This window comes from Pristiophorus japonicus, chromosome 11, assembly GCF_044704955.1.
Source record: "Pristiophorus japonicus isolate sPriJap1 chromosome 11, sPriJap1.hap1, whole genome shotgun sequence".
In the NCBI taxonomy this organism is placed as follows: domain Eukaryota; kingdom Metazoa; phylum Chordata; class Chondrichthyes; family Pristiophoridae; genus Pristiophorus; species Pristiophorus japonicus.
Window position 1 is genome coordinate 95,218,323 of NC_091987.1, and position 27,785 is coordinate 95,246,107.

Sequence of the window (27,785 nt, forward strand, 5' to 3'; positions counted from 1 at the left end):
GAGTGCACAAGGGAGAACAGTGGATGTGGTGTATTTGGACATAAAAAAGGCTTTTGACAAGGTCCAGCACAAGAGATTGGTGTGCAAAAGCAAAGCACATGGTATTGGGGGTAATGTACTGATGTGGATAGAGAACTGGTTGGCAGACAGGAAGCAGAGAGTCGGGATAAACTGGTCCCTTTCAGAATGGCAGGCAGTGACTAGTAGAGTGCTGCAGGGCTCAGTGCTGGGACCCCAGCTCTTTACAATATACATTAACGATTTAGATGAAGGAATTGTGTGTAATATCTCCAATTTTGCGGATGATACTAAACTGGGTGGCAGTGTGAGCTGTGAGGAGGACGCTAAGAGGCTGCAGGGTGATTTGGACAGGTTAGTTGAGTGGGCAAATGCATGGCAGATGCAGTATAATGTGGATAAATGTGAGGTTATCCACTTTGGGGGCAAAAACCCGAAGGCAGAATATTATCTGAATGGCGGCAGATTAGGAAAAGGGGAGGTGCAACGAGACCTGGGTGTCATGGTTCATCAGTCACTGAAAGCGGGTATGCAGGTACAGCAGGCGGTGAAGAAGGCAAATGGTATGTTGGCCTTCATAGCTAGTGGATTTGAGTATAGGAGCAGGGAGGTCTTACTGCACTTGTACAGGGCCTTAGTGAGGCCTCACCTGGAATATTGTGTTCAGTTTTGGTCTCCTAATCTGAGGAAGGACGTTCTTGCTATTGAGGGAGTGCAGCAAAGGTTCACCAGACTGATTCCAGGGATGGCTGGACTGACATATGAGGAGAGACTGGATCAACTGGGCCTTTATTCACTGGAGTTTAGAAGGATGAGAGGGGATCTCATAGAAACGTATAAGATTTTGATGGGACGGGACAGGTTACATGCGGGAAGAATGTTCCCGATGTTGGGGAAGTCCAGAACCAGGGGACACGGTCTTAGGATAAGGGGTAGGCCATTTAGCACTGAGATGAGGAGAAACTTCTTCACTCAGAGTTGTTAACCTATGGAAGTCCCTGCCGCAGAGAGTTGTTGATGCCAGTTCATTGGATATATTCAAGAGGGAGTTAGATTTGGCCCTTGTGGCTAAGGTGCTCAAGGGGTATGGAGAGAAAGCAGGAAAGCGGTACTGAGGGAATGATCAGCCATGATCTTATGGAATGGTGGTGCAGGCTCGAAGGGCCAAATGGCTTACTCCTGCACCTAGTTGCTATGTTTCTATGTTTCTATGTTTACTATGAAGTGCCTTGGTACATTTTACAACGTTAAAGGCGCTATATAAAGACAAGTTTTTGTTGTTTAATCCCAGCGCTCGACCGCACATGCGCACATTTTATGTAAATTGTGGTCTGACGTATTGTCGACGGCTGCGCAGAACTGGCGTTGGTTGGCGGTTTGAAAGATGGCGGGAGTGACGGTGGATTTGTTAACGGACGAGGAAGATGACACCAAGGACTCGCGCATTTTTTGCGCCGACCCGGATCTGCCGGTGGTTTTCCTGTGCACTCAGTGTCGACTGCCGGTTGGAGACTCGCTGGCCTGGGTCGGCGCCAACCCGAAAGAGAATATAATCTACCTGAAAAGTCAGTGACAGAGCGGCACTCAACCGGCGCAGAGACCGGGAGGGAGGGAGGGAGGCAGGCAGGCAGGCAGGCAGGCCCGGCCGGCCCGCCCGCCCGGAGGGAGCGAGAGGGAGGGACACTGAATAGGAGTAGTGTGGGGTGTGCACTGTGATTGAATGGGGTGATATACAGTGAGGCTTGTGCATTGTGAATGGGGAGCGTGCACTGTGCATTGTAAATAGGAATGGGAGAGAGAAATGGGAGCTAAACCCGAGACCCTTTCTCTCAAATTTAGGAGTACACGGTATGATTTACTCTGTTGGTTTCTTTCTCCCTCCAGTGTCTTATTTATACAATGCACACAACTTCATTATTGTGTTCATGACGTTCATGATGTATGCCTGTCTTTTTCCCCTTTGCCTGAAGGGAATAGAGGGAGAGAAATATATAAAGTGAAAGGGTGTGTATGGTACATTGAATAATAAGGAATCATCATCGGCAGTCCCTTGGAATCGAGGAAGATATGTTTCCACTCGAAGTGAGTTCTTTGGCCGAACAGTCCAATACGAGAGCAACAGACTGACACAGGTGGGACAGATAGTCATTGAGGGAAGGGGTGGGTGGTACAGGTTTGCCGCACACTCTTTCCGCTGCCTGCGCTTGATTTCTACATGCTCTCAGCATTGAGACTCTAGGTGCTCAGCGCCCTCTTGGATGCACTTCCTCCACTTGAGGCGGTCTTGGGCCAGGGACCCCCAGGTGTCAGTGGGGATGTCTCACTTTATCAGGGAGGCTTTGAAGGTGTCCTTGTAACGTTTCCGCTGCCCATCTTTGGTTCGTTTGCCGAGCCAAGCAGAGCACTAGCTTTGGGAGTTTTGTCTGGCATGCGAACTATGTGGCCTACCCAATGGAGCTGATCGGGTGTGGTCAGTGCTTCAATGCTGGGGATGTTAGCCTGGACGAGGATGCTGATTTTGGTGCACCTGTCCTCCCAGGGGATTTGTAGGATCTTGCGGAGACATCGTTGGTGATCTTTCTCCACGACCTGAGGTGCCTGCTGTACGTGGTCAATGTCTGAGCCATATAGGAGAGCGAGTATTACTACAGCCCAGTAGACCATGAGCTTGGTGGCAGTTTTGAGTGCCTGGTCTTCAAATACTCTTTTCCTCAGGCGGCCGAAGGCTGCACTGGAGCACAGAAGGCGGTGTTCGATCTCGTCGTCGATGCCTGCTCTTATTGATAGGAAGCTCCCGAGATATGGGAAGTGGTCCATGGTACATTGAATAGTAAGGAGTGGGGGAGAGTGATATGCATACAGTGGGACATGTACTGTTCACTGTGACTCAGGAATAGGGGAAAGCAATACAGATATACATTGAGGGAATGTGTATTGTCACTAAATAATAAGGAATAGGGAGGTGTGTACTGTATACTATACAGAATAGGAGGAAGAGAGAGATACAGATATACAAAGTGAGGGGGGTGTATGGTATACAATGGCCTGTAATTTGTGGTCCGCAGTGAAGCAAAATAGTTCTCTGGCCCTAAAGAATGCTTCCCACAAGGATCTTGCGATCTGTGTGGTGAGAAGTTTGGCATTTCCAACATTCAGTTGAGATCAGTGCAAGTTAATGGGGAATCCCTAATGCAAGGTACTGTGGTGTCGTCAAGCTGTCTAAGCAGCCAATCACAATGCAGAATTCTCACGGGACCCATGAAGTGAATAACCTTCGAACTTAAAAAAAATGTTAGCAAAACAAAGATTCGGGCTCTCGCATGGGGAAAGGTAAACCTGAAAAAAAATGTTGAATAAACTTAAAATAAAATTAAAACCAAATGTTTAAAGTTTCTTGATTGTATTTTTTATTAAAATGGATAAATTTGATGCTGCACAAAATTAAAGTTAGTTTGTTCAGGGCAATACTGTTTGTTTAGCAGTCAATACACTATTAAAACCCCAGTCACACCTAATCCAAAAGGGTTTAACTTTTAATGGGATAATTAACAATGATATTACCACGCAGAAGCCCAAGTTTTTGTCCGTTTCACTGATGTCCCTGATTACACTGAACGCTGGCGGAGGGGAGGTGAGGGCAGTTGGGTGCACAACGCAGCCAGTGTCGGAGCAGTGAATGACTGACTGCAACTTCAGGATTTCTGCATTAGTATGTGCATGCGCTAAATCCTTAAGTTGCGGTCAGTTTCAAAGGGGTAATAACAGCGAACGCTGTTTGTTTGCTGTTATTACCTACACACTGCAAATTCTGGGCCAATAAAAAATAGGGGGGGGTGAGAAACACACGCAAGTAAGCATATACAGAGCAAGTCAGATACGCAGTGAGTAGGTTGCATAAATTATATGCTACAAATAATAAGGAATGGGGTGCCTTTGGGGAAATAAGACACGTACAGATTGACAGTCACACATTTAATGGCATGTTTGTGTACTGTATAAGAATAGTAAAGAGCAGGAGATGGAGAAAATAAATCAAAAGAGCAAAGTTATTATTTAAATGGAGAAAGATTGCGAAGTGCTGCAGTACAGCAGGACCTGGGGGCACTCGTGCATGAAACTCAAAAGGATAGTATGCAGGTACAAGTGATCAGGAAGACGAATGGAATCTTGGCCTTTATTGCAAAGGGGATGGAGTATAAAAGCAGGGAAGTCTTGCTACAGCTATACAAGGTATTGGTGAGGCTACACCTGGAATACTGCGTGCAGTTTTGGTTTCCATATTTACGAAAGGATATACTTGCTTTGGAGGCAGTTCAGAGAAGGTTCACTAGGTTGATTCTGGGGATGAGGAGTTTGACTTGAGGAAAGGTTGAGTAGGTTGAGCCTCTACTCATTGGAATTCAGAAGAATGAGGTGATCTTATCGGAACATATAAGATTATGAGGGGGCTTGATAAGGTGGATGCAGAGAGGATGTTTCCACTGATGGGGGAGACTAGAACTAGAGGGCATGATCTTAGTTCTAAATGGGCAGCCCCTTATTCTGAGATGAGGAAAAAGTTCTTGAGGGTTGTGAATCTGGAATTCGTTGCCTCAGAGAGCTGTGGAAGCTGGGACATTGAATAAATTTAAGACAGAAATAGACAGTTTCTGAAACGATAAGGGGTTATGGGGAGCGGGCAGGGAAGTGGAGTTGAGTCCATGATCAGATCAGCCATGATCTTATGGCCTACTGCTATTTCTTATGTTATGAGAGTCTCACACACTGGCATCTACAGAGTGAGAATTGCATGCAGTGAGGCTGCACGTGGTGTAAGGTTAAGAGAATGGGAAAGAGACAGGCCTATACTGTGAAAGTCACATGCAGCAATGAGGTTGCGTGTACTGTATGAATAAGATGAGGGGGAGAAGAAGAAACCGGCATACAGAATAAATCATAGTCATGAAGTTGTACAGTACACTAAACATTGAATAGTGGAGGGACAGGCAGATATCTCCACAAAATGAATCCTATACACACATGGTTACAAGCACCATACATAAGGAATGGTGAGGAAATGAGGCTTGCACTGGACACTAACTGAAAGATTACTGGTATCAATGCTGTCTTGAGCACTTAGTCTTTCGTTTCTCTAGCATGGCAATTCACCTTAAATATACAGTTTCTGCAAGGGATTGGAGTCTTGCACTGATTTCATATTAACATTTTAGGGATGGTGTGCTGGCCTTTTGGGCATGAACTCAACACTACAAATACAGTATAAAATGGCAAATGCACATCTGCACACTTTGAAATTACCTGGAACAGAAAGTCTCTCAACCGATGCCCATTTGACTGGTGCAAGACACTCTCTTCTCAGAGACCTGACTTGACAAGTCTAAAATAGCTCAGAATATTGAAGTTTCCAAAAATAAATCATACAATATCGCACTTTGAACAAAGGCACCCCACACCCTGAGCTTAAACATTCCAAAAGATAAGCCCTGGTGTCAAACTTATCCATCCAGCACCGTTAATACTTTACATAGAAACATAGAAAATAGGTGCAGGAGTAGGCCATTCGGCCCTTCTAGCCTGCACCGCCATTCAATGAGTTCATGGCTGAACATTCAACTTCAGTACCCCATTCCTGCTTTCTCGCCATACCCCTTGATCCTCCTAGCAGTAAGGACCTCATCTAACTCCTTTTTGAATATATTTAGTGAATTGGCCTCAACAACTTTCTGTGGTAGAGAATTCCACAGGTTCACCACTCTCTGGGTGAAGAAGTTCCTCCGCATCTCGGTCCTAAATGGCTTACCCCTTATCCTTAGACTGTGACCCCTGGTTCTGGACTTCCCCAACATTGGGAACATTCTTCCTGCATCTAACCTGTCTAACCCCGTCAGAATTTTAAATGTTTCTATGAGGTCCCCTCTCATTCTTCTGAACTCCAGTGAATACAAGCCCAGTTGATCCAGTCTTTCTTGATAGGTCAGTCCCGCCATCCCGGGAATCAGTCTGGTGAACCTTCGCTGCACTCCCTCAATAGCAAGAATGTCCTTCCTCAGGTTAGGAGACCAAAACTGTACACAATACTCCAGGTGTGGCCTCACCAATGCCCTGTACAACTGTAGCAACACCTCCCTGCCCCTGTACTCAAATCCCCTTGCTATGAAGGCCAACATGCCATTTGCTTTCTTAACCGCCTGCTGCACCTGCATGCCAACCTTCAATGACTGATGTACCATGACACCCAGGTCTCTTTGCACCTCCCCTTTTCCTAATCTGTCACCATTCAGATAATAGTCTGTCTCTCTGTTTTTACCACCAAAGTGGATAACCTCACATTTATCCACATTATACTTCATCTGCCATGCATTTGCCCACTCACCTAACCTATCCAAGTCGCTCTGCAGCCTCACAGCATCCTCCTCGCAGCTCACACTGCCACCCAACTTAGTGTCATCCGCAAATTTGGAGATACTACATTTAATCCCTTCATCTAAATCATTAATGTACAGTGTAAACAGCTGGGGCCCCAGCACAGAACCTTGCGGTACCCCACGTTAGTTTTAACAGACATCTTGGGCTCAATTTTCCCAGTGCCAGTTTTTTTGGCATATTGCCACAGTTGCGCTCGTTTTTCTTGGCCCCAACTACTCCAAAAAAAATTGCAAGTTTCCCCATTCTATCTTTTGAAATTGGCGGCGCCTGTCCTGTAGCTTGTGGGGGGGAGGGGAGCCTAATGTCTGCACCGAAAAAACAATCTCTTCCCTCTCCCTCCCCTCCCCCTTCTGCGCATGCGCGGAAAAAAGGACGTTTTTGAAGTGACTGCTATGCCCAGTACAGCTCCCGATCTGTATTCGGCCATTTTTAAAGAGCCGGTTGTGTGTGAGAACTTTCATTTTCATTGTAAAAATTGAAGTTGCAATACAAGATGCAACACGGCGCAAGAATCAAGAATTTCTTGCAGGATGAAGTCGAGGCACTGGTTACTGTAATTGAGGCCAGATGGCAGGAGCTGGACACCAGTAGAGGTCTCACAAAAGTTCCACAAAAAGAAATGAAGAAATGCTGAAAACAACTTGCACAAGATTACTGTGCAATGGTGACCACCCCAAGGTCTGGAGGCTACTGCAAAAAGAAGTGACAGGACCTTGGTCAAGTAGTTAGTGTAAGTAATATTTTCATTTATTCAATGAAATTGCAATTGTAAATGTGACCAGCTATTATATGTCCCACCCAGCAGAAAGACACCCTCTCTAAAAAGTGATATTTTCATCTTTGCAGAGGAAGGTGGCACACAATAAACGAGAAAGAACTCGAACAGGAGGAAGCCCGTCAAATCTGCAGCCACTGACACCCTTGGAAGAGAGGGTCGCTGCTTTGATTGGTCCTGCCTGGAGAAAAGCAACCACTACTGCACAAGCTGGGCCCACACTCCACAGTCTGGCTTTGCTAAATGCTAAGTACTGCGCGGGCCAGCCATGCTTCGGTTCATGGGGATGTCTCCGTCAGCTACGCTTCGGTTGATGCAATGTGCCATCATTCATCGTGGTCCTTCAAATGAGCCTGCTGCCTGCGCTGTGTGCCCCTACTCATGCCACCCTGCCCCTCCGCCCACCCCCCCCCCCCTGCTGCTAGCCATTTGCCTGTTCTGTTATATTTTGCAGAACTTGGGGCCAACCCGGATGAGGCAGATGCCGATGCAGAAGAAGATTCAGATGCGGACGAGCCACAAGAGAACATCTTCCAATCCCACCTTCCAGACCAAGAGCATGCTGGTGAGGGGGAGGTGATGGATGAAGCCCCCACTGTTGTACTCACTCTGGAGGAGGTGCAAGTGCCGTCCATTGAGGTCCAGCTCCTTCCCTGAGTGGTATGAGTGTTGGTGGGACATTCCATGGTTTCCCATTGTCCGAGGCTGCGGGTCCCAGTGGGGTGTAACGAGGCACGCCAGGGTCCCACTGTCCCAGGCTGCAGGTCCCAGTGGGGTGCAGCGAGGCACACCCAGGGCCCTACCATCCGAGGCTGCAGGTCCCAGTAGGATGCAGCGAGCCACACCCAGAGTGAGGAGGGGAAGGAGAGTTCAACAGCGCTCTCCTGAGGTGCAGGATCTAACAGATATGGTTCAGATGCTGGCAATATGTATGGAGAGCATTGACCTTACCCGATCACTCCTGGACACCATCAGTGGGGTGGGTGATGAGGTATCGGGAGAAGTAACAACACTCTCTCGAGAAATGGGAACACTGTCTGGGAACACTGTCCAGGAACATGAGGGAGGGAAATGTTTCAGTCAGCTGAAACAATGTCGATGCATATGAGGGAGGGAAGGTTGCGGGTAGTTACATAGAAAATAGGTGCAGGAGTAGGCCATTCGAGCCTGCACCACCATTCAATAAGATCACGGCTGATCATTCACCTTAGTACCCTTTTCCTGCTTTCTCGCCATACCCCTTGATCCCTTTAGCCATAAGGGCCATATCTAACTCGCTCTTGAATATATCCAATGAACTGGCATCAACAACTCTGCGGTAGGGAATTCCACAGGTTAACAACTCTGAGTGAAGAAGTTTCTCCTCATCTCAGTCCTAAATGGCTCATCTCTTATCCTTAGACTGTGTCCTCTGGTTCTGGATTTCCCCAACATCGGGAACATTCTTCCTGTATCTAACCTGTCCAGTCCCATCAGAATTTTATATGTCCCTATGAGATCCCCTCGTTCATCTAAACTCCAGTGAATACAAGCCCAGTCGATCCAGTCTCTCCTCATATGTCAGTCCTGCCATCCCGGGAATCAGTCTGGTGAACCTTCGCTACACTCCCTCAATAGCAAGAACGTCCTTCCTCAGATTAGGAGACCAAAACTGAACACAATATTCCAGATGAGGCCTCAACCAAGGCCCTGTACAACTGCAGTAGGACCTCCCTGCTCCTATACTCAAATTCTCTAGCTATGAAGACCAACATACCATTTGCCGGCTTCACCACCTGCTATACCTGCATGCCAACTTTCAATGACTGATGTACCATGACACACAGGTCTCGTTGCACCTCCCTTTTTCCTACTCTGCCGCCATTCAGATATTCTGCCTTTGTGTTTTTGCCCCCAAAGTGGATAACCTCACATTTATCTACATTATACTGCATCTGCCAAGCATTTGCCCGCACACCTAACCTGTCCAAGTCACCCTGCAGCCTCTTAGCGTCCTCACAGCTCGCACCGCCACCCAGCTTCGTGTCATCTGCAAACTTGGAGATATTACACTCAATTCCTTCATCAAAATCATTAACGTATATTGTAAATAGCTGGAGTCCCAGCACTGAGCCCTGCGGCACCCCACTAGTCACTGCCTACCATTCTGAAAAGGACCCGTTTATCCTGACTGCTTCCTGTCTGCCAATCAGTTCTCTATCCACGTCAGTACATTACCCCCAATACCATGTGCTTTAATTTTGAACACCAATCTCTTGTGTGGGACCTTGTCAAAAGCCTTTTGAATGTCCAAATACACCACATCCACTGGTTCTCCACTGTCCACTCTGCTAGTTACATCCTCAAAAAATTCCAGAAGATTTGTCAAGCATAATTTTCCTTTCATAAATCCATGCTGACTTGGACCGATCCTGTCAGTACTTTTCAAATGCGCTGCTATTTCATTTTTAATAATTGATTCCAACATTTCCCCACTACTGATGTCAGGCTAACCGGTCTATAATTACCCATTTTCTCTCCCTCCCTTTTTTAAAAAGTGATGTTACATTAGCTACCCTCCAGTCCATAGGAACTGATCCAGAGGCGATAGACTGTTGGAAAATGATCACCATGCATCCTCTATTTCTAGGGCCGCTTCCTTAAGTACTCTGGGATGTAGACTCTCAGGCCCCGGGGATTTATCGGCCTTCAATCCCATTAATTTCCCTAACACAATTTCCCGCCTAATAAGGATTTCCTTCCGTTCCTCCTTCTCACTAGACCCTCAGTGTGAAGACAGAACCAAAGTATTTGTTCCCCATTATAAATTCACCTAAATCTGACTGCAAGGGACCTCCGTTTGTCTTCACACATTGTTGCTCAACATGAGGGAGGGCATGTCACTGGTAGCTGAGACACTCAGCGAAGATGAGGGAGGGAATGTTGGAGGTAGTTGAGGCACTCGGGGCACATGAGGGAGGGAGTCAGGGAATGTCTGAGTTAGCTGCGGCAATACGAGAACACGCCCCGACTCTGCGCCCATTTACAGAATCAAATGCCACTGCAATTCCCAGACCAGCCTCTGAAGATGCCCAAGCCAGGCCCTCCCCCAAATCAAGAAGTGCACATTGCCCAAGATGTTCGAAAGAATAAGCTTGGTACCAACCCAAGAAATGCTGCGCCACCGTCTGTGGGCAGGGGTGGAGTCACCAAGACCAAGCACAACTTTTATTGTTACTGTTGTAACTGTTCTCAAATTAAAAGTTTTTTGTAGGTTATATAAATTTACAAGTTTAAAAGTTTGTAAGTGATCTTAACTGAAAACTTTAAAGTTTGATACAAGAATATTTTTAGTTAAGTACAAACAAATGTTAAACTTTTGAATAAAATATATTTTAAATTATAACAATCATTTACATTATTCCATTATTAACACACCTTTTTGAAGTAAACGAGAATCATTTCCATTATTTGTTCCATTAACACAACACAACATTACGGAATAGGTCCAAACAGTCAACATGGTCCATGTGGAATAGTTGCCGTTGAGCCTTCAGGCAGCTAAGTGTTCATGGATGAGCTGCTGGCGCAAGGCTCGAGCAATCGTTAAAGGGGCATGGCGGCCCACCCTCCTCCGTCATGCTCCGGGTTCAGGTAGCTGCATGGCTTTCTCGTCCTCCTCGTCATCTGCATCTTCCTCATCATCATCCACTCTCACCTCAGGTGGGTCTTCTTCTACCAGCTACTGCTGCCTCATGATGGCTAAGTTATGCAGTATGCAGCACACAACAGTGAACTGACCAACAATATCAGGGGAGTATTACAAGTAGCCTCCGGAACAGTCCAGGCATCGGAAACGCTGCTTCAAGATGCCAATGGTCCTCTCTATTATGCTGCACGTCGCAATGTGCGACATGTTACATTCCCAGTCAGCTTCTGTTTCCCAGTAGCCAGCTCTGCCCTTCTGGCTACTGCTGAAACATAGCAGATATAGCGCTCTCGCGTAGAATGAACTCATCATGGGTGCTCCCAGGGTATCTTGCATCAACTGACATGATGCGATGTATGTCGTCACACACGAGCTGCACATTAACGGAGTGAAAGCCTTTTCTGTTCCTGTACATCTGAATCCTCCAAAGGTGCTTGCAAGGCGATGTGGGTACAATCAATGCAGCCCTGTAACTTGGTAAGCCAGCAATCCTGGAGAAGCCCTTTCACGCATTGCCTGGGCGGTCATGGGGAACTTTATGTAGTCATTCCTCCGGGCAACCGTCACCTGCCGAATTCAGACATGTATTGCATGTTGAGAAATGGAGCACACATCCCCAGTTGTGGCCTATAACGATTCAGATGCATAGAATAAAAATGCAGGTGTAACCTTCACTTCAACTGACAAAGCAGTCCTGACTCTTCTAGGTTGCAGGTCTGCTTTTACTAACTCACAGATCTCAGTTACAACTTTTTTGCGGAAACGCAGCCTTCTGACACAGTCTGCCTCACTCGTATGAGCACCTGTCTCGATTAAACCCGACGTGGGTAAGGCCTCCTGCCCCATCACCCTACGTGCTCTGAGGTTCCTCATGCGATGGCATTGAATCAATTGTCTCCTCCGCAGCAACAGCATGCAGAAGGCTTGTACAAGGTATGACATTGTCAGTATTGCCCCCATGATTAAATTGTACCTTTGCAAAAAGCTCAAAATGGCAAGCAGGACAAGGTTCTTTGTTCTCTTTCCCCAAGGTCGACACCCTAGTATGGACAACACCCAGGTCTGAACAGGCGCAATTATTGGGGAACAATGGAACCCCCCCGCTGGGCTTCTTTTCAAGCCGAGCCCCTGTGTCTGGGCGAGGGACCGATTGTGTTAGCCGACCCTCGAGCCTGGTTTGGAGACGTTTTTAAAACTATCAAAACTTAAAAATTTCCACTAAACTTCCACTTCCTGCATTTTAAGTTTTAAAAATTTAAGCTTAATTTATGCATATGTGTTCTTGGCTCCCTGCAAAACTTTGCCTAAAAACAATGGCGTTCTGCGCCAAAATTTTAATGTGCACTGGTTTTCCTTAAGTACCCAGAAGGTTTTTCTGGAGTGGCCACATACCATCCTAGGAGAAATTTAAATTGGCCAAACTATTGTGAAAAACTGGCGCATCAGGTTACGCCCCCGTGACGCAAAAAAAACCCAAATCTTTAAAAATCGCAACTGAGTTACGCTGGGGCACAAAGATTGGGGAAACTTTGATTTTTTTAATTTAGGTCAAAAAAAATGGCACAAATCACTGGGGAAAATTGAGCCCAAGTCTATATTTTAAAAATTCTAATTACACTAGGTCAAGATTCTTGTCAGCTTTGCTTCAATTGAAAGTATGGTTTTACAAAGCAAAATAGTAAATATAACATAATTTGCAGGAATGTATTTGCTTGGAAGGCAGCGTTTTTGTTGCTTGTAATGTTATAAACTCCGTGTTATGCCATCACTTACAGACAATGTCAGCACATTGTATTAAAACATGTGAAAAAATATCAATGTAACTGTTTTGCCTGAATTTAAATTATATTGATGCAGCCTATGATTGGAGGTTTTGTTTCTCCGATTGTTCTGTTCTATTTCCATTTCTGAAGCTGAAAGCAGAAATGAAGCACACAAGTTATTGAAATGATGCACTCCAAGGTTATAAATGTGAGATTTTACAGACTTTGAATGAAGATAGATCCGCTTATTCTGACCTCTCATGTATTTAACTGGTTGAACAGATAAGATTTTCCTAGAACATGGCCTTCTGTGCTCTTTGCTGTACTTTGTGAATATTGTGCCTGAATTCTGAACTTGTAAACTAATAACTTGCTGCCCTCTTATAGGTGTCACTAAAAACATCCTTGTAGACAAAGAACAGAAGGTAGACACTGAAGATGAGTCCGGTTGGTAAGTATGTAATATTGATGAGTGCAACATTTTGAGCTGGTCATCGAAAGCTAAATGAAGAAAGATTTGCTTCGATTTATATTCTCTATACAGTAGATAATGGCCTTTATTTTGCGGTAAGAATAACGGTGAGGCTATCGGCACTCACCCTTACTATGGAGTAAATCAGACAGCAACTTCCACTGTCCGCACACGTGCAGTTAAACATGCAAATCAGGAAGTTGCTGTCCGATTTGTCCTGTTCCTCCACAAGTTTTTACTCCGGTACCTCGCCAAAAGATTCAGCATTCAAACACATGAAGTTGTGGTACTTCATAGAATCATAGAAATTTACAGCACTTGAGGAGGCCATTTCAGCCCATCGTGTCCATGCCGACCGACCAAGAGCTATCCAGCCTAATCCCACTTTCCAGCTCTTGATCCGTAGCCCTGTAGGTTATGACACTTTAAGTGCACATCCAAGTATTTTTTAAACGCGGTGAGGCTTTCTGCCTCTACCACCCTTTCAGGTAGTGAGTTCCAGACTCCCACCACCATCTGGGTAAAGACATTTCCCCTTGTATCTCCTCTATACCTTACACCAATTACTTTAAATCTCTGCACCCCGGGTGTTGTCCCCTCTGCCAAGGGAAACAGGTCCTTCCTATGCACTCTATCCAGCGCTCTCATAATTTTCTACACCTCAATCAGGTCTCCCCATAGCCACCTCTGTTCCAAAGAAAATAGACCCACCATCTCCAATCTTTCCTCATAGCCAACATTCTCCAGTCCAGGCAACATTCTTGTAAATCTCCTCTGCACCCTTTCCAGTGCAATCACATCTTTCCTGTAATGTGACCAGAACTGCACACAGTACTCCAGCTGCGGCCTAACCAGTGTTTTATACAGTTGAAGCATAACGTCCTTGTTCTTGTATTCCATGCCTCGACTAATAAAGGCAAGTGTTCCATTTGCCTTCTTAACCAACTTATCTACCTGGCCTGCTACCTTCAGGGATCTGTTGACCTCCGCTCCAAGGTCTCTTTGTTCCTCTACACTTTTCGGTGTTGTACCATTTAATGTGTATTTTCTTGCCTTGTTAGACCTCCCCAAATGCTACTGTTCTGCCCACCTGACCAGTACATTGATATTTTCCTGCAGTCCACAGCTTTCTTCTTCATTGTCAACCACACAACCTATTGTAGTTGTAAAGTCCTGTCCCCTCAGTACAGATTCACACGAGGTATGTAGTGAAGTCAAGGTCACTCTGGACCTGCACCTTTATTTCACAGCTCTGGAATGCTGCACTTGCCTGAGACCTGTCCTTATATACCTGTCTCTTGCAAGTGCACCCCTGGTGGTAAGGTATGCTGGTGGTTTCAGGTCATATCTTATTACAGTCATGTATAGCATGTTAGGATACAGTTATATATAATAATGTAAGATACATGACATCACCTTCCCCAAGGTCTTATTGTCTTTATAGGTTCAGTCTCTCGGGTGGACTACGCTCTCGCGTGGAGCGTCTGAGTTGTGGTTCAGTTGTTTGCCTTGGTGTCTGTTTTTCTTTGGGTGTGGTTGCTGGTATCTCGCCTGGGCTGTCTGTTTCAATTGGTGTGAGTGTTGACTCGCCTGGGCTGTCTGTTGGGATTGCCCTTTTCTCAGGTTGTTCTCTCTGTCCACCAGGTGTGGTGCGAGTTCCACATTGTAGTCTGCCTCTGGTTCCGCAGTGTTGTTGGTAAATCTGCTTTTGACTTGGTCTACATGTCTCCGGCAGGTTTTGTCATTGTCTATTTGTACTACCAGTAGTCTGTTTCCTTCCTTGCCCGTTACTGTCCCTGCAAGCCATTTGGGACCCCTGCCATAGTTTAGTACAAACACTTTGTCCCCTATCTCATTCCATCTCCCCCTCGAATTTCTGTCATGGTACTCAGTCAGCTTACGGCGCTTTGCCTCAACGATTTTGTGCATGTCTGGGAGGATTAATGAGAGCCTTGTCTTTAAAATCCTTTTCATCAACAGTTGCATGGGGGGGATCCCAGTCAATGAGTACAGACGAGATCTGTATGCCAGCAGCAGTCGCGACAGGCGACCCTGCAGCGTGGGACCTTGGATTTTAAGCATGCCTTGTTTAATGATTTGCACTGATCTCTCTGCCTGGCCGTTGGAGGCCGGCTTGAACGGTGCCGTCTTGACGTGATTTATGCCGTGGTCAATTATAAAATCTTGGAATTCTGCGCTGGTGAAGCACGGACCATTGTCACTGACCAATATGTCAGGGATTCCGTGCGTTGCAAACATGGTTGCGAGGTTCTCCACAGTGGTGGAGGTTGTGCTCGAGTTTAAAATGGTGCATTCGATCTACTTTGAAAATGCATCTACAACTACGAGGAACATTTTGCCCATGAATGGGCCCGCATAGTCTACGTGCACCCACGACCACGATTTGGTAGGCCAGGGCCAGGGGCTCAGGGGAGCCTCCCTTGGGGCATTGCTGAGTTGGGCACAAATGGTGCACCTTCGGACGCAGAGCTCCAAGTCCGCGTCAATACCAGGCCACCAGACGTGGGATCTGGTTATGGCCTTCATGAGAACGATCCCCGGGTGCTCGCGGTGGAGCTCCCGGACAAATGCCTCTCTGCCTCACAGAGGCATGACATCAGGCAGTCTGTTTGTAGTGATAGCTCATGCATGCGCCTGTGAAAGGGTTTTAATTCCTCGGAGCAGGCATCGCGAGCCTCTGCCCAGTCACCGGTTAGGACACATCTTTTTACTAAGGATAACGTGGGGTCGCTGGCCGTCCAGGTTCTGATTTGGCGAGCCGTCATGGGCGAACCTGTGGACTCAAAGGCATTGATTGCCATGACTATCTCACAGTCCTGGTCGTCAGACCCTTCCGTGGTCACCAGGGGTAGCCTGCTGAGCGCGTCGGCACAGTTGTCTGTGCCTTATGGTATAGTCGTAGGATGCCAGCATGAGTGCCCACTGTTGAATTCGCGCCGAGGCGTTGGCGTTTATTGCCTTGCTCTCGGATAGGAGGGACGTGAGGAGCTTGTGGTCGGTTTCTAACGCGAACTTGGCCCCAAAAAGGTATTGGTGCATCTTTTTGACACCGTGCACGCACGCGAGCGCCTCCTTCTCTACAATTCCGTGCCCGCGAAAGTGACCTGGAGGCATAAGCTATGGGTTGTAATTTGCCCACACTATTGACATGTTGCAAAACGCACCTGACCCCATACGCTGATGCATCGCATGTGAGAACCAGCTTTTTACCTGGATCAAAGAAAGTCAAAACACTGTTGGAACACAGAAGGTTGCGTGCCTTATTGAAGGCGCGTTCCAGGGCATCCCTCCAAAACCAATCGCACCCCTTCCTGAGTAGCACGTGGAGAGGCTCCAGCAGCGTGCTTAAGTTCTGCATAAAGTTCCCAAAGTAATTGAGTAGCCTGAGAAAGGCGCGCAGTTCTGAGACATTCCGGGGCCTGGGTGCCAGGCGAATTGCTTCTGTTTTGGACTCTGTTGGGCGGATTCCATCAGCGGCAATCCTTCTGCCCAAAAATTCAACCTCGGGTGCGAGAAACAGGCACTTGGATTTCTTGACTCGTAGGCCTACCTGATCCAACCGCTTTAGTACTTCCTCCAAATTACGGAGATGGGAGTCGATGTCCCTGCCAGTGAAAAGTATGTCGTCTTGAAATACAACCGTCCCTGGGATGGACTTGAGCAGACTCTCCATGTTGCGCTGGAACATGGCAGCTACCGACCTGATGCTGAATGGGCATCGATTGTGCATGAAAAGGCCTCGATGTGTGTTGATGATGGTGAGTAGCTTGGATTCCTCAGTCAATTCTTGCGTCATATACGCAGATGTGAGGTCTAGTTTTGAGAAAAGTTTACCTCCAGCCAATGTGGCAAATAAGTCCTCCGCTCTGGGCAGCAGGTACTGGTCCTGTAGGGAGACTCTGTGTCTGGTAGATTTGTAGTCCCCACAGATTCGTACGGATCCATCAGGCTTCATGACTGGGACGATGGGACTTGCCCAGTCGCTAAATTACACAGGTGATATAATGCCTTCCCGCAGAAGCCTGTCTAGTTTGTGTTCAATCTTTTCCCTCATCACATAGGGTACAGCTCTGGCCTTGTGATGGACTGGTCTAGCATTCTGTGTGATGTAGATTTTGACTTTGACCCCTTTGAAAGTGCCCACACCTGGCTGAAAGAGATGTTCAAATTGCTTTATAACTGTTGAGCAGGAGGTCCGTTCCTCGAATGACATGGCATGGACATCATCCCATTTCCAGTTTAGTTTTGCCAGCCAGCTTCTCCCCAGCAGTGCTGGGGGGTCTCCGGGGACAATCCACAGGGGAAATCGGTTCACTGTCCCTTTGTGTGTGACAGAGAGCATGGCGCTGCCGAGGACTGGTACGATTTCTTTGGTATAGGTCCTTAGTTTGGTGTCGACCCTTGTGAGTTTTGGTCTGTCTCTTTTATGCGGCCACATTTGTTCAAATTGTTGAGCGCCCATGAGAGATTGACTCGCTCCCGTATCCAGCTCCATGTTGACAGGTATCCCATTGAGTAGGACCCTCATCATTATAGGAGGCGTCCTGTTGTAGGAGCAGTGGCCATTGATCGTGTTGACCCGCTGTACATCGGTGTCCCGGGTACTTTCCCCACCATCTTCTGATCCGCTTTCCGACCCATCCGATTCGTATACCAGCCGAGCTGCCGGTTCTTTGCACATGCGGGCCAAATGCCCTGTATATTCACAGTTCCTGCAAACAGCCTGCTGAAATCGACATCCCTTTGATGAGTGCCCATCCCCACACCTCCAGCATAGACTGCTTGCAAAGAATAAGCTGCGTCTGGCTGATCTCTCTTGAGCTTCTCTCAGTTTGTAGTTGATTGCTCGCATTGTGGGTTGATGAGGTGTGAACGGCCGTTCCTGTGGCCCTTGATGGCTTCTGGCACCACTGCCTGCTGTCGAGAGCCTGTTCTCCTGGTTTTGTCTGTGTGTGGGGGTAGCAGCTTGTTTAATGCTGTGAACTTCTTGTTCCGATATTTCGTTAGCCGTCGTACCTGCATTGTAAATCAACCTCGTTTCTTCTTCCCCTACCAAGAATGTCTGTGCAACCAGTGCTGCTAGAGGTTGTTGGTCTCTATGAGCTTTTGGAATAGGCCTGCGTGGCCTATTCCTTCAATGAAAATGTCTCAGCATTTCTCTCCTCAGTTCATCGGAGAACTCACATAAACTAGCCAACCTCCGAAGTTCTGCCACGAAGTCGGGTATGCTCTGGCCCACACAGCACCTGTAGTAGTAGAACCTGTGTCTGGCCATGTGTAGGCTGCTCGCTGGCTTCAGGTGGTCTCTTACCAGTGTGCTCAATTCTTCAAACGACCTGATTGCTGGTTTCTCGGGTGCCAGCAGATCCTTCATTAAAGCGTATGTTTTCGAGCCACAGCTGGTCAAGAGATGGGCTCTTCTCTTGTCTGCTTTGTCGTCTCCTAACCAGTCTTTGGTTACAAAGTTTTGCTGGAGCCTTTCTATAAAGTCCTCCCAATTGTCTCCCGCATTGTACTTTTCATCTGATCCGTTGTTTGCCATTCTGTGGATTCTGTAATCCCGTAACTCGTCGCCACTGTAAAATCCTGTCCCCTCAGTACAGATTCACACGAGGCATATTGTGAAGTCAAGGTCACTCTGGACCTGCAACTTTATTTCACAGCTCTGGAATGCTGCACTTGCCTGAGACCTGTCCTTATATACCTGTCTCTTGCAAGTGGTGGTATACTGGTGGTTACAGGTCATATCTTATTACAGTCATGTATAGCATGTTAGGATACAGTTATATATAATAATGTAAGATACATGACAGTAGTGTCATCTGCAAACTTCTTAATCATACCCCCAACATTCAAATCCAAGTCATTGATGTATGCCACAAAAAGCAAAGGACCCACTTGCCCACTAGATCCCAGTAAACACACTTAAAAAAAAAGTTAGGGCTTGTCCATTCAAGTGTAAGTGAACTTTTAACGGTGTGGCCAGCAATGTTGCCTCTAACTTTTTCGGGTGGGTGCAGGGCCCTTTTAATTTCCACGTATGCGAGGTTTTTCTATTTAAGAGCTGGCCTGCGAGGGACCTCCAGACCACTGCATGGCCGTGCAGATTATGGGAACATTGGTGCTAAGTTTAAATTACTACCAAACAACCTAACTGGCACTGATAATTTACTTTTACAAGTGTGGAATCTAATTCCTTCAGATTTTAATTGTTGCCGATTTTATTTAAAAAACTTTGTGTCTCTCCCTCTCTCTCTGTCTCTAAAATTCACTTTTTGTACATGATTTTACATTGAATTAAAAATTCTAAATTACACTTCCAGCTTTAGAATGTGTATGTCTGCGTAAGGATTTTTCAATCTGATTGGTTGAAGAGACAGGCTGTTGCAGATCCCTGGTAGAGGATGCTGCACTGAAATGGATTTCTAAGTTGCCGTACCAAAGCCCACTAAATGTCTGTGTGCAGCTGTAAGCGTAATGAATGGTGAGCACTGTTCGCTTGCCGCTATCTTAGCCAATATATTTAATTTGGAAAGTTGGATGGATGTTTGTAAGCGACTTTTCAGTTGGAAACCTTGTGATGTTTCCTCACGACGTAGATAAGTTGGAAGGTTCAGAAAATGGTACTGGTAGGCTTAGACTTAACTATGAACAAAATAGTGCTAGTTCCCTGGTACAAACAACATATTTTACTGGCTAAGGGGCTCAATTTTCTTCACTGAGCATTTTCATTGTAGGAGTATTGTCATTCTTCCATTGATTCAAGTGAGACTGTATACCAAACATGTGTTGTCAATAGCTTCATCATTTATCTTTCTAGTTCATATGAAGTTCAGACTTCATGCTCTTTGTTTTTCCCCAATACTGGCAGAGAGATCGTTGCTGCTTGTATCACACGTTTTGGACTTGGCTAGATGGAGGGTCGGTTTCCTTCTAGGTTCAGATTTTTTTTTTTAAACTCTTCAGTCAGTGCGCCTCTCAGGATACTACCAAATTTCAGTAACACTTTCCGTTCTCATCCATTGATAGTAGATGTACAGTCACTTTTTTGTGGCAGCAGAATTGAAGTCCAAATCTGTAAATGGATTTGAATACTGTAAAGAATGCAATAACCCATTCTCTGTTGTGGAAGGATATGAAGAATAAAAAATCAGTTGCCAAAACATGATACGAACATCAATACAGCTTACCTTGGGTTCTCAATATACCCATAAGATTAATCACGTATCGTATATAGACTACGAAAGAACAGAAAAGTATAGAAAGCTCAAGAAAGATAGGGCCTCCAATATAGAAACATAGAAAATAGGTGCAGGAGCAGGCCTTTCAGCCCTTCGAGCCTGCACCGCCATTCAATGAGTTCATGGCTGAACATGAAACTTCAGTACCCCCTTCCTGCTTTCTCGCCATAACCCTTGATCCCCCGAGTAGTAAGGACTTCATCTAACTCCCTTTTGAATATATTTAGTGAATTGGCCTCAACTACTTTCTGTGGTAGAGAATTCCACAGGTTCACCACTCTCTGGGTGAAGAAGTTTCTCCTCATCTCGGTCCTAAATGGCTTACCCCTTATCCTCAGACTGTGACCCCTGGTTCTGGACTTCCCCAACATTGGGAACATTCTTCCTGTATCTAACCTGTCTAAACCCGTCAGAATTTTAAACGTTTCTATTAGGTCCCCTCTCATTCTTCTGAACTCCAGTGAATACAAGCCCAGTTGATCCAGTCTTTCTTGATAGGTCAGTCCCGCCATCCCGGGAATCAGTCTGGTGAATCTTCGCTGCACTCCCTCAATAGCAAGAATGTCCTTCCTCAAGTTAGGAGACCAAAACTGTACACAATACTCCAGGTGTGGCCTCACCAAGGCCCTGTACAACTGTAGCAACACCTCCCTGCCCCTGTATTCAAATCCCCTCGCTATGAAGGCCAACATGCCATTTGCTTTCTTAACCGCCTGCTGTACCTGCATGCTAACCTTCAATGACTGATGTACCATGACACCCAGGTCTCGTTGCACCTTCCCTTTTCCTAATCTGTCACCATTCAGATAATAGTCTGTCTCTCTGTTTTTACCACCAAAGTGGATAACCTCACATTTATCCACATTATACTTCATCTGCCATGCATTTGCCCACTCACCTAACCTATCCAAGTCACTCTGCAGCCTAATAGCATCCTCCTCGCAGCTCACACTGCCACCCAACTTAGTGTCATCCGCAAATTTGGAGATACTGCATTTAATCCCCTCGTCTAAATCATTAATGTACAATGTAAACAGCTGGGGCCCCAGCACAGAACCTTGCGGCACCCCACTAGTCACTGCCTGCCATTCTGAAAAGTACCCGTTTACTCCTACTCTTTGCTTCCTGTCTGACAACCAGTTCTCAATCCACGTCAGCACACTACCCCCAATCCCATGTGCTTTAACTTTGCACATTAATCTCTTGTGTGGGACCTTGTCGAAAGCCTTCTGAAAGTCCAAATATACCACATCAACTGGTTCTCCTTTGTCCACTTTACTGGAAACATCCTCAAAAAATTCCAGAAGATTTGTCAAGCATGATTTCCCTTTCACAAATCCATGCTGACTTGGACCTATCATGTCACCATTTTCCAGATGCACTGCTATGACATCCTTAATAATTGATTCCATCATTTTACCCACTACTGAGGTCAGGCTGACCGGTCTATAATTCCCTGTTTTCTCTCTCTCTCCTTTTTTAAAAAGTGGGGTTACATTGGCTACCCTCCACTCCATAGGAACTGATCCAGAGTCAATGGAATGTTGGAAAATGACTGTCAATGCATCCGCTATTTCCAAGGCCACCTCCTTAAGTACTCTGGGATGCAGTCCATCAGGCCCTGGGGATTTATCGGCCTTCAATCCCATCAATTTCCCCAACACAATTTCCCGACTAATAAAGATTTCCTTCAGTTCCCCCTCCTTACTAGACCCTCTGACCCTTTTTATATCCGGAAGGTTGTTTGTATCCTCCTTAGTGAATACCGAACCAAAGTACTTGTTCAATTGGTCTGCCATTTCTTTGTTCCCCGTTATGACTTCCCCTGATTCTGACTGCAGGGGACCTACGTTTGTCTTTACTAACCTTTTTCTCTTTACATACCTATAGAAACTTTTGCAATCCACCTTAATGTTCCCTGCAAGCTTCTTCTCGTACTCCATTTTCCCTGCCCTAATCAAACCCTTTGTCCTCCTCTGCTGAGTTCTAAATTTCTCCCAGTCCCCAGGTTCGCTGCTATTTCTGGCCAATTTGTATGCCAGTTCCTTGGCTTTAATACTATCCCTGATTTCCCTAGATAGCCAAGATATAGATCAAGATGGACAATATATGCAGACTTTGCAGCATTGCCAACATTCAGTGAACAATTTTTTTAATGGACACTGTATTCTAACAGGCCCAACCAATGATTTGTAGAGCTTTAGCATTATCTCTGCTTTGTACTGTATGTCCCTGTTTATAAAACTTTCAAACCCATATGCTTTTTAAAATATTTCAGGTTGTCCTCGCGCTTTTGTAAATTTACATTTCTGGGCCCCTATGTCTCTCTGCTCTTCTACTTTAAATATTTTACCTTTTACTGTATATGTCTTTTTTTTCCCCTCAACAAAATGTTTCATGTTTCACTTCATGTTTCTCTATCAAGTTTCATCTGTCTCTAGAATACTATGTCTACTTTTGGTCCCTTCACATAGAGACCCTAGAAAATGTTCTAAAGAGGGCTACTAGATTGATAACTAGTTCAAAGGCTCTCTGTTACCATAGTAGGCTTAGAAAACTGGGGTTTTTAACTCTGGGAAAAATGTGGACTACAAGGAGATTTGATCGAGGCCTTTAAAACAATTAAAGGAGTAGTTAATCCATATGGATAGGCTATTCAAGCTAGATAGGTTAGGGAGAACTAGGTGACGCAAGTAAAAGTTCCATGAGCATGAACTAGTTTAAATGTTAGGTACTGCTTTTCACAAAGGGTCTTGGATTTCTGGAACAGGTTGCCAGCATATGCAGTGTGTGGATTTACTGCAAGCATTCATTTTGGCTCTCCTGGGAAATTGTGGTAAGTGGGGGAGGAAGATGGTGTGTAGAAGTCACACCATGATGGTATATCACCGATGGCTCGATAGACCAGCTGGTCTTTTCCTGTACTTAATTTATGTATATTCATATTTCTTTAACTTTTATGTTTCCCTCCTACCAGCATTTATGTGTTGTTATCCTGTTGTGGCTGCTCTCTGTTACTGGGTAGAATGTACCTTTGCACTCCAGTCCACCTCGACTTCAAACGGAACATGTATTGCTTGGCTGTGACCTATATTGACAGGCAAGTATGTCTATATAAAAACAAATCAGTCACCAATGTACCCTTTGGCCAATGTGTGAAATCTATCGATTGCAGATCAATTGGCAGAGCATAAAATTAATCTCCCCAACTGTTGTAGATATATGCTACATCTTTAAAAGTTTGATGTCAATTTAGAGAGGATTCCAAATGACCACAATGGTCATTTACGTATATAGTTCCACTAATTGCTGAATTTTGCCAGTGTTTGAGTTCTAAAAACCATGCTACAGGTGTGAATCTGTTAGATTTTTAAAGGTAAAAAATAGATGTTTTCAATATTCGCAACCTTGGCTGGACTGAATTCATAAGATGGTAGCCAATTAAAAATGTAATGCAAGCCACTTTTTTGGGTCAGCTGAGTATCTGGCACATATTAAAGCCCATCACCATGTATAGGAATTTCAAAACCAAACTGCTGAGAAATCCATACAACTAGGGTTTCTGTTTGTCTAGAATGCACATACTCTCCTTGTAGTGACACACCCCATCCATCTAAGTCCAGAGAGCTTAAGCCCAGGTATTTTACTTTTATATCCCATACAGGCTTGTTCTCAACAAAGGGGCATTGTGATCCAAGATTAAGAATCGACTTTGCAAGCCAACTATCAATTCTGTTCCATAGCCTAACAATTTAGAACATCAAACTTGCCCTAACACAGATGCCACTAAGAATATAATAACAAGGCGAGGGGAAGAAGAGGCACCTAATGTAGCATTAAAGCATGATGACCCAGAGATCCTAGGTTAAATTCTTCTATTGATGCTGAAAGGAATCGGCGGCAGAGGCAGCATCACAGGATAAAGAGCGCAGGGCCCAAGGTCAGCGGACCTGGAACGAATCAGCAGCAGAGACAGCAGCACGGGATAAAGAGCACAGGGGCACCAAATTCCAAAAGAACAGCAAAAGCAAGGAGTGACGTCACTGGACTGCAGGTAGGTGGGTGAGTATTAAGTGTTTTATTCTCTCATGTAACTAGATAAACTAATTAATAAAGGTATAGATAATTGTGTGAATAGAGACTTTAACTAAGAGCAAGAGAAGCATCCTGAAATAAAGGTAGGCCCGACCTTTAAGACTCTAAGTTAATAGGCTATTAACTTAGAGGTATGGCAGGGCATTCTCAGTCCCACGGAATGCACATCCTATGCCATGTGGGAAATCCACAGTGCTTCCCGTGTCCTGGACAACCATGTGTGCAGGAGGTGTCATCAGCTGGAGGAGCTCGAGCTCCGGGGTTTTGGAACTTGAGCGGCAGCTGGCGTCACTGAGGTGCATCCGCGAGGCTGAGCTTCATGGATAGCATGTTTCAGGAGGTGGTCACCCTGCAGATAAGGAGTGTGCAAGCAGAGAGGGAATGGGTGACCGCCAGAAAAAAAAAAGAGGACGACAAGGCAGGTAGTGCATCTCGCTCTCCAACCAGTATTCGGTTCCGAGTTCCTCTGGGGAGTACAGCCAGTGCCAAATCCGCACCACCATGAGTGGCTCAGCTGTACGGTGGGGCGAAGGGATGAAGAAGAGTGGGAGAGCAATGGGGGATTCGAGGTTAGGGGAGTAGACAGGTGTTTCTGTGGCTGCATACGTGACTCCGGGATGGTATGCTGTCTTCCTGGTGCCAGGTCTCTAAACGGCTGCAGAACATTCTGAGGGGGGAGGGTAAACAGCCAGAGGTTGTGGTCCATATTGGTACCATAGAATCATCGAATAAAATTTGCAGGACTACGCGGAAAGAGGAGTGGGAGTGGGACTAGCTGAGAGTCGGCACAGGCTTGATGGGCCAAATGGCCTCCTTCTGGGCTGTAACCATTCTGAGTTAGTTGATCTCAGCAGTAGGGCAATACAAACAGTCTCGGTGTCTCTGGGCTAAAATAAATCATCAGGGTTCCTGCTTCCAATGCTTTGCAAGGCTTGTGTTGGAATGTGCACATATGTGAATGTCCAATTGAAGAGTGGATCAGGCTCAAATAATCTAGTGACCATTGGATGAGGAACTGGAGGGTTACTGGCATTGTAGAAGCGTGCCTGAGCAAGAGTTAATGCCTTTAGAAGAGGTTTGGAAATTGGATGATACATTTGAAGAAAGAAATAACTTTCATTTATATAGCATCATCCTCAGGATGTCCTAAAGCATCTCCCAGCCAAAAAGGACTTTGGAATTGTAGTCACTGTTGTAATGTGAGGAAATGTGGCGGCCAATTTGAGCACAGAAAGGCCCCCCAAACAGCACAGATAAAATAATAGATAATCTGTTTTTTTTTGGTGGTGTTGATTGAGGGATATATATTGGCCAGGACACCAGGAGAATTCCTCTGCTTTTTTTTCAATATTGCCACTGGATATTTTATGCCCACCTTAAGGGGCAGACAGGGATTTTTGGTTTATGGTCTCATCTGAAAAATGGCACCGAAAACAGTGCAGCAGTCCCTCCACTACACTGACGTGACAAATAGATTATGTGCTCAAGTCTCTAGAGCTTAAGGATCTTAAACCTGATTCAAGCGAGAGTGCTCTACTGAACCAAGACTGACACATGTTCTTCGTAGATATTCAATTAAGCTAGTACCATGTGCACTGAAAAGATAAATAGACATGTCGAACAGAAAGATTAAAACTGTTTTATTCCTGATGAATTTGGTACTCAACATTTGAAAGACTCCAGGAAAGTGACTACTAAGAGTGCATTTATCTGAGTATATAAGTAATATTCATAATTAGTAGTTACCTAATTTATCTATGATTTGTTTTTCAAGTTGTAAATGATCTTTGCTTTATTTTCATAGTTATGTCCTTGGCTCCACCATAAGTGAAGAATTTGTAGATGAGGTAAAAAAGCCAGTAGTCCTAGAAACTCAAGTTAAAGTCCTTGAAGAACTAGCAAAGGTAAAGGATCTTCAGTTTAAGGTTGTTAGCAGTGGTTTTGCTTTGCTGTTCTGCAAATTAAAAATTTTGGTTGACTATAAAAATGGACCATTTGAAGAAAATAACTTTAGTTGAATATTTTGTACTTTAAATTGGTAATTGAAGAGCAGTTTTGAAATTCAGGCCCTATAAGATGCAGTCAGAAATTGTATTTTATTTTGTCAGAAGTTACCGGCAAACAAATTAATAACTATTTGTAATTTGTCATATTACATTTTATTACTGACAAAAAGGTTTTTGTTCTAAAGATGGATTATTTTGATGCATCACCTACAAAACGAAGTGTTTTTTCAGCAAATTTGGCATGTTATTTTGCTGTTTACATGAGCCTTATGATACAATTTTGCATCCAACAGTCCCAAACTGTGCTGAATCTGATGATTGCAAGGCTTGCTGTTGTTGAAGAAAAGATAGAATCATTACGGGATGATTCGAATAGAATATTGCATTCCAAAATTTATGCTGATGGAGAGAACACTTTTTGAAGCTATCCACAGGCAACAGATGCCCAAGCTCAGAAGATTAACAAGCAATCTTTAGGGAAGTCCTTTCGTTCTTCTGCCGTGTGATGGTATGATGGCTTTGTTTGGTGCAGAACCACAAACCTTAGCTCCCATTTGTCAAATATTATGCCAGCTGCTGAATTTAACTTTGATTCCGTCATATTATGTTTAAAAACCTATGATTTAATCAGCATTGCCCATTGTAAAATTGTATCATAAGCTACCTTTTAATACTGATTATACATCCTTTATCTGTTTGTTTAAAGTTTAAACAGAGGCAGGCTCTAGACATTTTATCTTGATCCAGTAGTGTCTTTATAAAATATATTTAATTGCAGTTTTGTTTCTTTTCTGTAAATGTATAATCAAGTCAATATGAAAAATAAAGCTGTTTGTATAGTTTTGATACATGCAAATTATTCTTTAATTATACACATTCTAAAATATTTATATTTTATTTTATTCAAAGTGCAAAAAGTCCCTTTCTCAGAAACGAGGATACTCCTTGACTATAATTCCCCTTTAATTTAGAGTAAGCTGGGAATAAGCTGTTTTTATCTAAGTTTCATGCAGAGTACAACTGTCATCAAAGGGTTAAAAAGAAAAGCTATATATATTTTACTTTCAATTTTATATTAAACACACAAAAATAATGTTCATTATGCAGAAAACTCATTCTTGTAGTGTAATGCTGCATTCAACAGTACCAGACACTTCCATTGTACTGCATGAAAATAGTTTCTTGTTTCCATCTGTAGAGGGCACTCGCAATCTGGCTATGTAAGTATGAAAGTGAGTACACTTGGGTTCTCCTTTGATTTGTACAGTCCTCATTTTCTC

General features: G+C 44.9%; 2 protein-coding genes across 2 annotated transcripts in view; one reads left to right on the forward strand and one right to left on the reverse strand.

Annotated features, from left to right (window-relative positions):
* mrap (melanocortin 2 receptor accessory protein) overlaps positions 1–27,785 on the reverse strand; it is a 161,997-nt gene that overhangs the window by 87,981 nt on the left and 46,231 nt on the right. The window lies entirely within an intron of this gene.
* Positions 1,386–27,277, forward strand: mis18a (MIS18 kinetochore protein A). The gene is made up of 5 exons (XM_070893014.1): positions 1,386–1,583; positions 13,058–13,121; positions 23,382–23,504; positions 26,304–26,403; positions 26,799–27,277. Exons 1-5 carry the CDS (start codon positions 1,403–1,405, stop codon positions 26,925–26,927), a joined length of 597 nt encoding a protein of 198 aa, XP_070749115.1. The 5' UTR covers positions 1,386–1,402; the 3' UTR covers positions 26,928–27,277.